At 30.5% G+C, this 14,354-nt stretch overlaps 1 protein-coding gene across 10 annotated transcripts in view; it reads left to right on the forward strand.

Moving 5' to 3' along the window:
* Window positions 1-14,354, forward strand: part of LOC125064843 (RNA binding protein fox-1 homolog 3) — a 74,455-nt gene that overhangs the window by 20,106 nt on the left and 39,995 nt on the right. For 5 of the 10 annotated variants that reach the window (XM_047672103.1, XM_047672104.1, XM_047672107.1 and 2 more), the window contains exon 1: window positions 13,689-14,065. The exons of 1 other annotated variant lie outside the window; for it this stretch is intronic. In XM_047672103.1, the coding sequence (XP_047528059.1) occupies window positions 14,054-14,065 (12 nt within the window). In that variant the 5' untranslated portion in view covers window positions 13,689-14,053. Of the gene's footprint in view, window positions 1-13,685; window positions 14,066-14,354 lie in introns of those variants that run through there. 4 more of the 10 variants (XM_047672106.1, XM_047672112.1, XM_047672111.1 and 1 more) reach the window with 4 other exon arrangements.

Consider the following 14,354-nt stretch of genomic DNA (forward strand, 5'->3'; position numbering starts at 1 on the left):
AAGCCGAGAGATAATAACGAAAACCGCTCTTTCAACATTTATTATCGACCTACCCATCTGAACCGGGAGCAATTAGTGTTTTAACGAAATTATTTCTTTAATATATACGTAAATATTTTAATGAATCATATTAAGTCTATGCCAAGCGCTTCCACCCTCTTTGCTCGGTCAGAAATCACTCAAAGGCGAAAATATCATAGGACAGGCTACATTTCTTACGTTTTTTATTTAATATTATAAAATCATGACCCGCGTTTTAAAGTTCATAGAGCATTAACAAAACATGTCCTAGTTATGTAACAGTTTAGTCAATGAAGATAAATACTAGCGACCCGCCCCGGCTTCACACGGGTGCAATGCTGATACTAAATATACTACAGAATGTCTTACTATTCGTTCACAGTTTTTCAGTCATTAGAAAATACAAACCGCTATGTCCCTGCGTTATAAATCTGTAATAGCTTCAAAATATTCATTTAAATTACATGCTGTTAAGGGCCTTATTGATCTACTTATATTAAATGCACAATGTATTGAAGATACTTAATTGGATCAGGATTAATGCTGTATTGCTTTAAATCGCTTCGAAAATAAGCCATTATTTCTCGTAAAAAGTAAAGGATAAAAAATGGTTATTGTAGGATATCCCTAAGAGATAGACATATACCATCGCTTTTTTGAAGACCTTTTGAGGTGTACAATACTGTCCATTATTTTGATCTATCTCGTAGGGTTCAGCCAGCGTTTGCAATGTAAGCGCAAAAAAATGTGTTTACGACATCATTTCAGAAACCTCTAAAATTATCAGTGTTTCTCTAATATATTGTGCATGTATTATACATATAATTCTTCCTCTTGAATCTATCTATTAAAAAAACCGCATCAAAATTTAAAGATCAAAGTGTACACAGGGACAGACAAGGGTAAGGGACTTTGTTTAATACAATATAATGATTAATATATTTTATCGGTGGCCTCATATGGATAACTTATAGAACTGCAAATAAGATAAAGATACGCCACGCTGACCCACCCATTACAGATGGAAAACATTACTTCTACAACTTTTCGCATCTACACAGTAAACCTACACCTTAATAAATTAGCATCGTGGCACTGAAAAACGTATGCCCTTCACTCTACAATACCGCTAAAACTACAATTAGTTAAGGTATCACTATAGTATATAGGGAATCATTGTACCTAAGCGTCACCGGAATAGGAGCTGCCACAGTCTGTCATAAATCTATAAGCATCATGTGTAAGTTCTACATATATTACGAGTAAATGGATAAGTTTAACTTTTTAAATGCAAACAAACCTTTTCTTTTATATTATTAGTAAGTTTCAGATAAGGACTGTTTAACTTTAAAAGTAAATTATTTTATATAAAATTAAATTGTGGTTAAGAGTTTGTACTTAATATGACCTGCACTCGTGAAAGCACTTGGCGTTAAAAGTGTAGCCGCCGTCATATAAGAGATTATAAACATTCAGAGCTACACACCGGCTCTCATCTAAGCCGGGATTCAATGTTGTTGAGACTTTCCGTGTGTTGCAACATTTTTGATTTAATATTTATCTAATATCATTTCGCTTTATAAAACACAGCGTACCTACAATTAAGAAAGGGCATCGACCTTAAGATAACATCGTAATATTAATCCATTATTTATTCTGCTCCTAAAATGTAAATACTACGCTATGATATAATTGATAATTATTCATTTCACGCGAAAGCACATTACGTTCAATATTATAAGATTCACTCCCTCTACCACTTTATCCTACCTAATATTATAAATGTGAAAGATGGATTGTTTGTAACGGTTTCGTGTTATAACTACTCAACCGGTCATCACAAAATTTTGCATACACATTGTCTGATGTACTCCTAACACCTCCCTCACATGCTAGCAGAATTGTGGGCGGAATGGCTAGAGTGAAATAGAAAGACAATATATCAAATGCTTCCGAAGGGGATATAAATATAAGAAAAATACTCAATATATTCCAAAAAAAAACAAAAATAATTATTCCCAGTTTGTTACCTATAAGTACATTACTGCCTAATTATTATGTTACCGCTATAATATATTATGATACCGATGCAAAAATATATAACGAATTTTAATATTGATACAAGCGTGATTATTTAATCGTAAGTTTAATAGAAATTGTAAAATTATAATTTAAATTATTTTCTCTAAACAATAATAAAATTTTAGTCTAGTTTTTAAATACATTTACATTTACTTGCGTTATTTTTCCGGCTCAACTTATACAGCTATTACACTAGCTATTTATATCGGATGAAGTGCATCTTGCATTTCTTACAGTTGAAATTTGGATGCATTCTGTACAATATTGTAGCTGTTAGTTTATTTTTTTTTTTAGATTAAACGTTTTTATAAAACGTAAATCTTTAATAATAATATGATAGTTCGTAAATACATATTTATCAACTAGATTCTTTCAATACTCATGTTATGCACAGACATACGTCATTGTTTTATATAAATAAATTTAAAGATAAAGTGAAAACTACCTCAGTCAGAGAGATAGGTCACGCTTGACCTCGATCACACCTTAAAGGCAGCGTTCGGATTAACATTGTATAATGTATGTTGTTGTTGGAATATACAAAAATTCAAGCCTCTATACATAATAGATTTCTCTTTCATTATATTATTCAATCTTTCACTCATTCACATTCGCTCACCACTCATTCAATCAACGAACAGCTTTACTTGATTATTTAATATTCATTATTAAAAACATTGTCAAACAGTGCAGACGTGTCTTATTATACCTACCCCATTTCCCTTCAGGTTATGGGCCCAGGTCATGTTTAAAGTTGTTTAAATAATTAAAATTAATAGTAAAAGTGTTACTCAAAATGGATTCGCGAAGTAAAAGAAATATACAACAATTTAACGGTGATCGCTATAGTACTTGGAAGTTTCGTATAAGGTCACTACTAGAAGAAATGCAGTTATTGCCTGTTATTGACGAAGAACCACCACCAATACCAGATAATGAGTGGATTAAGAAGAATATGCTAGCAAAAGGTACGATTGTAGATTACTTGGGTGACACATTTTTAAGCTTTGCAAGAGGTTCTTCTACTGCAAAATCCATAATGGCCGAACTAGACAAAGTATATGAGCGGAGGAGCTTAGCGACTCAATTAGCTTTACGTAAACAGTTACTTAATATGAAACTACAGCCAGATGTGACACTATTCGAACATTTTAACAATTTCGATAATATCATTACTGAATTAATATCGGCTGGTGCAAAATTGGATGAGATGGATAAAATATCACATTTACTTTTAACTCTACCCACATCATACGATGGTGTTATAACGGCACTGGAAACACTTGGAGAGGAACAATTGCATCTATCTTTTGTAAAAACTCGTCTTCTAGATCACGAAGTCAAACTAAAGAATACCACGACGACAGAACTCAAAGTTTTACATACATCAACGAATAAATTCAAATCGCAGAACAAAATTGGATTCAATAAAAGGAAATCATATAATTATTATAAAAAGAAGTCATACACCGGAAATTCATCATATAAAATTTCAAAATTATATTGTGATTATTGTGGACGACGAAATCATATGAAGAAGGATTGTCGATTTTTCAAAAAGTTACAACAAAATGGAGGTAGTAGCGGCAGTAAAACAGCAGCTGCGAGCGCTTTGCAAATCAGAAACGATAACGAGGACAGTTTCGCATTTATGTTTTCAACGTGTAAGTTGTCAAATTCTTATAAATATCATATTAATAATATTGTTTTCATTTTAGATTCGGGTGCAACTGACCACGTTGTAAATAGTAAGGAATTATTTTCTTCCTACTCAGACTTCACAATATCGATTAAAATTGGTATAGCTAAGAACAATGAAAGCATTCAAGCGTTTGGTAAAGGTACAATAAATGTCACTACTAATTTAGGTTTTCAAGGGGCGATTAATAATGTATTATATGCGCCGGACGTGCCATGTAATTTAATATCTGTATATCGTATTCAACAAGGAGGTATGGTTGTTATATTTAAAAATAACAGTGTTTATATTAACAATAGTATCAAGTGTTTAGTATCGAGTGTTATCAGTAATAATTTATTTAAATTAGTTTTTCAAGTGCATACGCGATCTCAACATTATTTAAATTTGTCTCAAACTTCTACATCTTACGAACTATGGCATAAGCGTCTAGGTCACTTAAACAAAAATAAATTTAACATTCTAAAAAACTTAATTGATGATAGTTACCTAATTAATGATATTATGCCTAATGATACATTATGTGAGTCTTGCATACTTGGTAAACAGTCGCGGTTGCCCTTTGCAAAATCAAAAGATAAATCAGTCAGAAATAGGCCACTTTTTATAGTTCATTCCGATATTTGTGGTCCTATTACACCACCTACATTTGATGATAAAAATTATTTTATTACTTTTATTGACGATTTTACTCATTATACAGTAACGTATTTGATGCATTCTAAATCTGAAGCATATAAATGTATGAAAGACTACGTAACAAAATGTGAAAATTTATTTAATTCTAAAGTTGTTAATTTATATTGCGATAATGGCCGAGAGTATCTTTCAAACGAATTCAAAGAATTTTGTGTTGACAAAGGGATAATGTATCATTTAACGGTTCCTTACACCCCACAACAAAATGGTGTATCAGAAAGAATGAATCGTACATTAACCGAAATGGCTCGAACATTGGTTACAAGTGCGAAATTAAATAAAATATTTTGGGGTGAAGCTGTTTTAACAGCTACTTATTTAATTAACATACTACCCACTAAAACTCTGATAAATAAAACACCATACGAAATGTGGCATGGTAAAAGGCCGAAAATAAATCATTTAAAAATGTTTGGATCTACTGCATACGTTCATAACAAAGCTAGAAAAACTAAATTTGATGAGAAATCTTTCAAGTCAATATTGATCGGTTACGATGCAAACGGTTATAGATTATTCAATATCGAAAATAATCAAGTTTTTATAGCTCGCGATGTTATTTTTGACGAGTTAAACTTTGAAAAATCACGCCCTACACGTAGCAGTAGTGACAACATTGAAACCCTTTCAAAATTTAGTAAGCCCGAAATTGATTCGGCAAAGCTAAAAATAGATCAACAACAAGATTCTTTTAATGACAATTCGTTGGACGGTTCATCGAATACCACTAATTTAAGACGTAGCGAAAGAATTCGAGAATTACCCCCAAAGAATTATAAGCAAATGCACGATCCTGATTTATTTTTATCTCTTTTTAATGATACGCAATCTTTACCTACATCATATAAGAATATTTTCGATAGGCACGATTCTGATAAGTGGTTGAACGCTATACACGATGAAATTGAGTCGCTTCGAAGTAACCAAACGTGGACATTAGTTATTAGACCGAAAAATGTTAATATTATAAGTTGCAAGTGGGTATTTACAATTAAAAGTAATGAATTTGGTGAACCTACACGTTATAAAGCTCGGTTGGTTGCTCGAGGTTTCACTCAAGAGTATTTACAAGACTATCACGAAACGTTCGCACCAGTGGCTCGGATAACTACTTTTAGATTTATATTAGCACTGGCAAATCAGTTTGATTTACATTTACACCACATGGACGTTAAAACCGCGTTTCTAAATGGTATATTGAAAGAAAATATTTATATGGAAGTACCGGAAGGTATTTTAGCAAGTAATAACCAGGTTTGTAAATTGAATAAAACATTATATGGCCTAAAGCAGTCGTCCAGGTGTTGGTATGCACGGTTCGATCTCATTCTCAAGGAAATGGGTTTTAAGAACTCTGAATTAGATCCTTGTCTGTACATATTAGACAAAAATTGTATAGATAAAAACGTGTATATAGTTCTGTACGTTGATGATTTAATTATTACTACTAAAAATAGTAATTTATTACAAGCGTTTAAAAACAGTTTAATGCAAAAATTTCAAATGACTGATTTGAAGGACTTAAAACTATTTCTTGGTATTAGAATTCAAAGAACAACTAATACAATTTCTTTAGATCAAACAACATATTTGCAAAATGTTCTAAATAAATTTTCTATGAAAGATTGTAATCCATCGAATTCACCTTTTCCTTCTAAAATCAATTTTGTAGCTTTAAATTCAGACACTCACTATGATGCACCTTGTAAAAATGTTATAGGATGCCTTATGTATGCAATGCTTTGCACAAGGCCAGATATTTGTGCTTGTATTAATATATTAAGTAGATATCAATCTAAAAATAACGAAGAGTTGTGGAAATATTTAAAACATCTCTTACGATACATTAAAGGTACAATTAATTTAAAATTGGTTTATAAAAAATCTGAATATAAAGAGATAATAAGTGGGTATGCAGATTCCGACTGGGGAGGTGACGAGAACGACAGAAAAAGTACAACTGGCTATTTGTTTAAGGCCTTTAATAATTGTACAATTTCGTGGACCACACGAAAACAAAATACTGTCGCCGTCTCTTCAACGGAAGCTGAATACATGGCTCTCTTTGAGGCTGTGAGAGAAGCAGTCTGGATAAGGTCATTGTTAAATAGTATTTCTATACAAATAACAGAGCCTATTGTAATATTTGAAGACAATAATAGTTGTATATGTATTGCCAATAACCCCACAAATCACAAAAAATCTAAGCACATAGATATAAAATATCATTTTATTAGGGAACAAATCGCTAATCAAATAATAAAGCTAGAACCTATTTCCACAGGAAATCAACTAGCTGACATGTTCACAAAAGCGATACCCTCCAAGAGATTTATAGAATTAAGAAAGAATTTAAATTTGTTTTGAAAAATAATTCATGTTTTGTGTTAATCAAGTAAATGAAGGAATGAGTTTATTTAATAAATAAAACTATGGTTTATGTAACTAAATAGTTAGTATTTTATTTGTGAAAATGAGTAATGAAAGAAATTATGTTATGGTATTGTTATATTATATTAACTTGTATTTTTGAGGGGGACTGTTGGAATATACAAAAATTCAAGCCTCTATACATAATAGATTTCTCTTTCATTATATTATTCAATCTTTCACTCATTCACATTCGCTCACCACTCATTCAATCAACGAACAGCTTTACTTGATTATTTAATATTCATTATTAAAAACATTGTCAAACAGTGCAGACGTGTCTTATTATACCTACCCCATTTCCCTTCAGTTGTCTTAAAAATATAAATAATTTATCCATTTTATACATAATAAATTATACAGTCATGACAAGATATAAACCCATTTGTTTATATTTTGTTCATGACTGTTTAGGTGCAATTTTGGCTGTATTCGACAAAATTAATGCTAACAATTTATACATCGCAAAAGATTAAGTACAAAAACAAAAAAAAATATTAAGTGAATAGTTGATCTTTTTATATGAATTAATGAGCTACATATATAAGATTTCAAAAACAATTTTAAGAACAAAATTTTACATATACATAAGCTTTCCTATCATTTCGTTTTCTATAATATTTCATTTGTATTGGAAAAACTATTTACAAGAATGATTAAAAATTAAAAAAGTGTCTTTAATTCAGAAGATTCATTCGAGTTTCAGATTTAATCAAAAAATACATTTCGATGTGTTCAAAGTATTCTATATTTGTGTAGGTGAATGCATGAATCTGAGTGTAGAACCTTGCAGATCGTATAATAATTTATATTATATTATATTTTTTATATAAAAAGACAAATGAAGATATCGACTCCGAACCAATATTATCCGACGCATATTTGCATAATGAATACCTGATTAAGTATTCATTCAATTCGTTTCACCAGTTTCTTTGCATTAAAAAACAATGGATAAAAAGTAGATGAACGTTGTTACTACGGGCGTAAAATGCGAAATTGATTTTTACATCGCGTTCATTTTATAATACACTACTAAAAGTGATTATATTTTCTTTTATGATACTCTAGGATTGTGATCTATGGCTTATCGAAGCTTTGATGATGTTTTATAAGACATAATTATAATCCTTGGTAATAAACAGCGATAGTATATTTATGTATACTCGATTATAATATTGATAGTGAGTTGATGTAATCTATCCAGAGAGGGGACGGCCCTAGCGCCCCTAGCTGACTAAATTAATGTACGAGGTATATGGAACTGAATAAAGACATGTTTCTACAGACTAAAAGTATCATTTACATAATTCTAAAATTCATAGTAATTTTCAAAAAATATTTATACAAAGTTTTATTTAAAGTTTAATTGATATTAACTGTTTTCTTAAAAAGTAATACAATGCTAGCCTTAAAAACTCTTAAAATTAGACCACCTCAAAGTACATTTTAATTGTATACTTTTTTTCGATAATATAAGTTTTATACGAGAACATACAAAATAGCAACAGTAATGAGATTCTTTGTGACTTAAACAGCTCTTTCTTTCAAATATGCCCATTCAAAAAAACAAAAGTAAAACTTGTTTCCGTTTTAGTTATTGTATTTTATTTTATAACATACTTGCTATATGCTGGTAGCTAGAACACATTAATTAGATTGAAGATTGCGAGTAAAACCTCAGGTAAACCCCAATCAATTGATCTTGAATTGGAGCAACTTCAAACCTTCTCCTCGAGACGAAAGTTAGCCCAACTATGGGAAATTAATAGACTGTTCTTACCTCTATGCTAACTATTGGCTTAGCTAAGCCATGCAGGCTTAGATGTATTGAATGCTGCCGTATTTAATGATACTATGTCAGAAACCTTTACGTACATGTCAACAGCTCCTACCGGCACTAGTAGCTAAAAAGAATTCAAAATTTTATTAGTGAATATGACCGTGGACGACTTCATAAGAACACTTATCAAAAAAGTAAAATGGAATAGGGTTATATTATTAAAAGTTTACAAGCGAAGCCTTTAATTTCGTAGACGAAGCGGTACGCATAGATAGCAATGTGTATTTAGGCCACTCGCGCATTTACATTTTGTAACTCATTTAATATACTTTTAATATATTCAAGCTCAGTAACAATGGTTTAAATGAATAAATAGTCCTATTAAACTATTATCTTCACACTACAAATCAACATTATAATTTACTACAGTATTAGCCCGCAGCTTCGCTCGCGTTCTAAGGATTGGTCGATAGGTGTTAGGCAGGTAGTCTATTTCTTTCCTTGAGCTTGCTCCATAATAAATTTAAGCAAATTCGCTTCACTTGTTTGGCCGTGAAAGAGTTATAGACAGACAAAAAAACATTCGCATTTATAATATTAGTATAGATTCTAACATTCACAAATTGTCGTTTGCATTTCATCCCCACCATCAGGCCAAAAGTAATATGCCATTTATAACATTAAAAATTAAGCAAGTAACCCAAAGCCAGTTTTTTTTTAAAAATCTGTATGCAATTAGTAAACGAGGTAAAAACATATTCTTCATGAGAAGAATTACTATACGCATTAAGCTGAATTTACTCTTTCTAGACGATTCTTCGTTTTCTTTTCGTGGCATTTTATTTTTAAAGATGTTAATTTTCACTTTTTTTTTCAGTAATGAGTTATATTAATGGTTCCTTAGAGGTGACAATAAGTTTATCAGTTTTCCTCTTAGTTTCATCTAAAAAGATCTTATTTTGTGTAGAAGAAGGGAGAAAAGGAAAGGCTTTGAAAAATTTGACTATAGCGTATGGTACACTTTATTATTACTTTTGTATCCAACCACATTTTTGCTGTTGCACATGCCATTACCTTCAAATTGAACGTTCTTGACAATAATCACTTGTAACATGTTACAGACAATCTTATTACTAATTACAAGAAAAATAGTCAAATTGAATAATATTCTTACAAATTTAACAATCATTTAAATTTTATTTAACCAACGTAATTACTTAATAGAGAATAGAATAGATAACTAACTTTAAGTAGCTCTTAAACAGTCTAACACATCGTAGTCATTAGACGACCCACCCGAGCCGCCGCCAATACTTAAATATTTATTTACTATTATTCCACCCACGACAAATGTACTAATCGAATTATATGGACCTCATTGGAAATATATCTATGTAATTAGTTATTAGTATTGTATCACAGCAAATACTACAACAATAATAAGTAGGTACTAATGAGGTTCGTCATTATATAATTCATCATCTTTAGATTCCTATTTATTTCGGCTCAGGAAAAAATAGTTCTAGCACTGCATGTCGGATTGGCGGATTGGCAATCGGATTTGTTAATATATAAAACAAAGTATTCTGTATACTAGATTTGATTGATTAAATTTTAATTAAATAATATTTTTATTTAATAATCGTACATAAAATAAATCTGTATATTTTCATACATTTTATTTTCTATTTCTATGTATCAATATATTGGATATTAATATAAAAAGCTCCAAGTGCACCTTTTTGATAAATATCAAAAAGCCCGATATTATTAAGTTCATCCTTCCTTTCTTTCCTTCGACATCCTTTTCTACTCAAGATTTAAGTTTACATTTTCCAACTTTATTTTGTAAAAAATAATTATATACCTATACACATTTAGATTAATTTAAAACTAATAATATATTATAATAATAATTGAATGTTGTTATCTGGTGCTTTAAATTAAAAAATCTCAAATAGTATCTAGAAATACATTATTATATTTAAGGTTTTTAAGTTTAATGACTTCGTCTAAAAGATTGAATAAAAAAAACACGTATGATGACGTAACAACAATTTGAATTTTAAAATTAGAACACACCGGCTAAAATAACTTTGACTAAAAAAATAACCGCTAATTATACCAATAATCAAATAAAAGATGAACTTTTTTTCGGCCTGAAATAGATAATCGACATTATGAAAGCTAAGTATCTTTTATTGATAGAGTGGTATCAAGACTGGGACTATATAAATGGCTGTATATGGGTAAGTTTTAACTTATTATAAATTATTTTTGTATATTATTAAGTATTCTAGAAGTTAGCATGATTAATAATTTAATATTACTTAATTAAAATTATTAATTATTATTATTTATTTACTCTTTATTTCATTTCCTAACAAAACGTTTTGTCAACAAGTTTGTACTTCGAGACATGGATATAATCTGTTCTTGAAAAGTGGTACAAGATTTTAGTAAAGCTTAGTAAGAGGTGTCTGTGATTAAAAATAGATAGACACGCTGATGACTGTCATTTTAGACACACGAAAAGTACTGGCTTGACCAAATATAATGAATATTTGGTCAAGCCAGTACTTTTCATAGTAGATATTAATATAAAATTATTTTTGTTTGTTTATTAATATAGATCTCTCTCTTCCATATTCTTTCAATACATTTACGAAATATTACGAACAAGTGTCGATATCTAGCGGAAACCTTCGTAAACTATGAAGATAATACGTATCAGGGTACAATAAATCGGTTATAATACACTAGAGTGCGGTGTGATATACTTTACACTGTGTATTACTAGATGGCGCCCTATACTTAAATGCGCGTATGTTGAGTGATCATTCATAATCATAAATAATCATACTTACTAATATAACGAACTACTATTTAAAATCACGTTACGAAAAGGACCCCAGGAACGTTATATTTATTATTAATTGACAACTAAAGTACAAATCGACATACATAATTCTCCTTTTTTCTGCCACTAGGGTTCTGTAGTAATTTCGAAAAACGGTCAACCTTTATTTTCAATTATGTGTCTCTTGATTGATTGCAAACCGTTTTGTTCTCAGCCTGTGATTAATTATATCTGAACATGAAACCGATGTTTATTTTTTTTTAAAACAACCATCCTAACCAAATCGGATAAACGCCTGCATGCCTGCTACCTACAAACTTTTCGGCCTCGCAGCACTCTTACAATGTGTATCTAGTTTTTTATACCGTCTAGTCATCACTAAAGTCGGCTATCGCCTAAGGAAAAGGGTTGGTCAAAATTTTTCGATGGCTCTTGAAATCTATAGCTCTTGTTTCCAATGTCATCACAATTTATTGTAATCACAACACGGCTCGTGAAACGTGCGTGAGTATTTTAACTGCATTGCTCAATATCTAGCATTCTAGCCCAATAGTTTTCCAGCAGACATATGTATAATTTTTATTTACTACTATTTAAAATAAAATATAAAAAGAAAGACGTATTACTATAATATAACTATAATTCTCAACCTTTCATATGAATTCAGGCCGGTCAGCTTTGTTTTTTTTTTTATAATTATAAAATACAAACATGAAAACATACATTTTACTACAAGCATAAAATCTGAAATAAGTTCCCATGAATCCTCCCATCGAGCTCACCTTCCCTTATATATAATGAGGCACATTTGTAATAACTACATTATAGGAAAAACAATTATTTAAATTATGGGATAGTCTTTGAATTGACAAGCTGAATGTGAGCATTTTGGTGCTTAATATATGTTAAAAAATACTGCTTATAAAGTTTCTTTGTATAGAAACATAAAATCACGACTCTACTTATTTATATAGTATTAAGATTTTTTAGAATCATTTGTTTTTTCTTTTATCGTATATAATATAACAACTGTAAATGTTTTTAAAAAAAATATTATGTACAATAATTTGTATGTGTCCTCTTATAGCTAACTTTGGCCGTCCGTGGTTATTCATTCCAAAAAAAATTAACTGGATTTCTGGATCCCTCCAAATGGATTTGAAAACTAACCATCCCATTCCATCTGTATTACTAAACTCTATGAAACTAACAGATGTGTGCAATCATTTACCATACGTTTTATCATGTGTTACTATTTTGGTTTTTAAACAAACAATACATATTTCATTTTTATAATTGACCGACTGATACATAGACCTTGAATATGTTATTTAAAATATGTATATATATATATATATAGATTATCATTACAAATAAGTTAATTAAAATAGCTTCTGTTTTATTAACATATTTAATATAATATACATTTTAGAAACGGTAAAAATTTAATGAGAATTTCAGTATATTTTTATTTATTTTCACTAGTATTACACAGTAAAAGTTAAGAAGATTACACACTTCTATTTAAAGCAAATACTACGAATTAATTGCATTTACTCACTTACCTACTTTAATAAATATAAAATATATTATCGATGTATACCATTTTAAGAATATATTTTGCATTAAAATATGCTTGTGTGGAACTAAATTGGTACAAAATAATAGGGAGCGCAGAGCACACAAGTTGGGATGACGCTGGGACTGGGGGGCCCGGGAGCGATTCATTGATCCGAAGAACTCTCGGCTAAACGACAAGGACATACAAAGGAGACCGTAGTTGCTGAGCCTCTCGCTCTTTTCGCTATAAAAATTGTAAACAATTGCACGCTTTTTTGGTTTAAGATCTAGGATTTAGTTTAAAATTATAAATATTTAGTATTTAGTATTAGTGTTTAACAATTAGATAGGATATGTTTAATAAAATTAAGTGAAATTTCTTTCGAAACAAAAAATAGTTCAAAGATTTTTGTGATTATAGGTATTAGCACTATATACATACAACAGTTATGTTGTCAGTAAAAAATATAATGCTCTTAGCTCCCTTTAATTCAACTAAGTTAAAGCACCGAATAGAGCAGTTGTGTTAAACATGTAAGAATAAGATGGCCTGTTCGCAGTTAAACATCCGAGCCCATTCGGAATATCGTCTCATCTCTTTCTCACAGATGGCGGTTCGCATGGGTTCGTTAAGTCGCCGCCACGCGCGCCTGTTCGTTGTTGCACATCGACGTCAACCGCTTTCAGTGCTATAGCGCGTTCCTCCGCGCTATATCTACATAACCTAAAAATTTACAAATTGTTCATATTTCACTGTTAATATATTTAATACTCATGATTACCTCGAGTTTATAAAAGTTGTGGTGTGAAGTTAACGCCCAGTCGAGTGGCGTTCGTTGAGTGTATTTTTGTGAAACACAAAGTAAATATAAACGGCAAGCTGTGGGGTTCAGGGGCCTTTTTTTTGCCGCCGCAGGGGATGTACTATCCTGTAAGTATTTTGATCTATTTAAATAAACTTGAGCCAAACCTGTGTTGTTTAACGGAGAAAGTAAAAAAATGGTATTCAAATATACAAAACTAAATCTTAATTTAACTATTATATTGTTCAAAATATATTTTGACGCATGGCGTTTCTCATGGACGTGACTTGCTTACGAAGTGAAGGTATTATTTTGTGTAAATTGATGTATGAAATCAATTTGAGGTGTTAATTCATCTCATAGCCGGTACGGGTACCTACCAATTTTTTTAATAAAACAATAGACGACTCACGACCG

The sequence above is a fragment of the Vanessa atalanta genome, chromosome 6 (assembly GCF_905147765.1).
Source record: "Vanessa atalanta chromosome 6, ilVanAtal1.2, whole genome shotgun sequence".
Lineage (NCBI taxonomy): Eukaryota > Metazoa > Arthropoda > Insecta > Lepidoptera > Nymphalidae > Vanessa > Vanessa atalanta.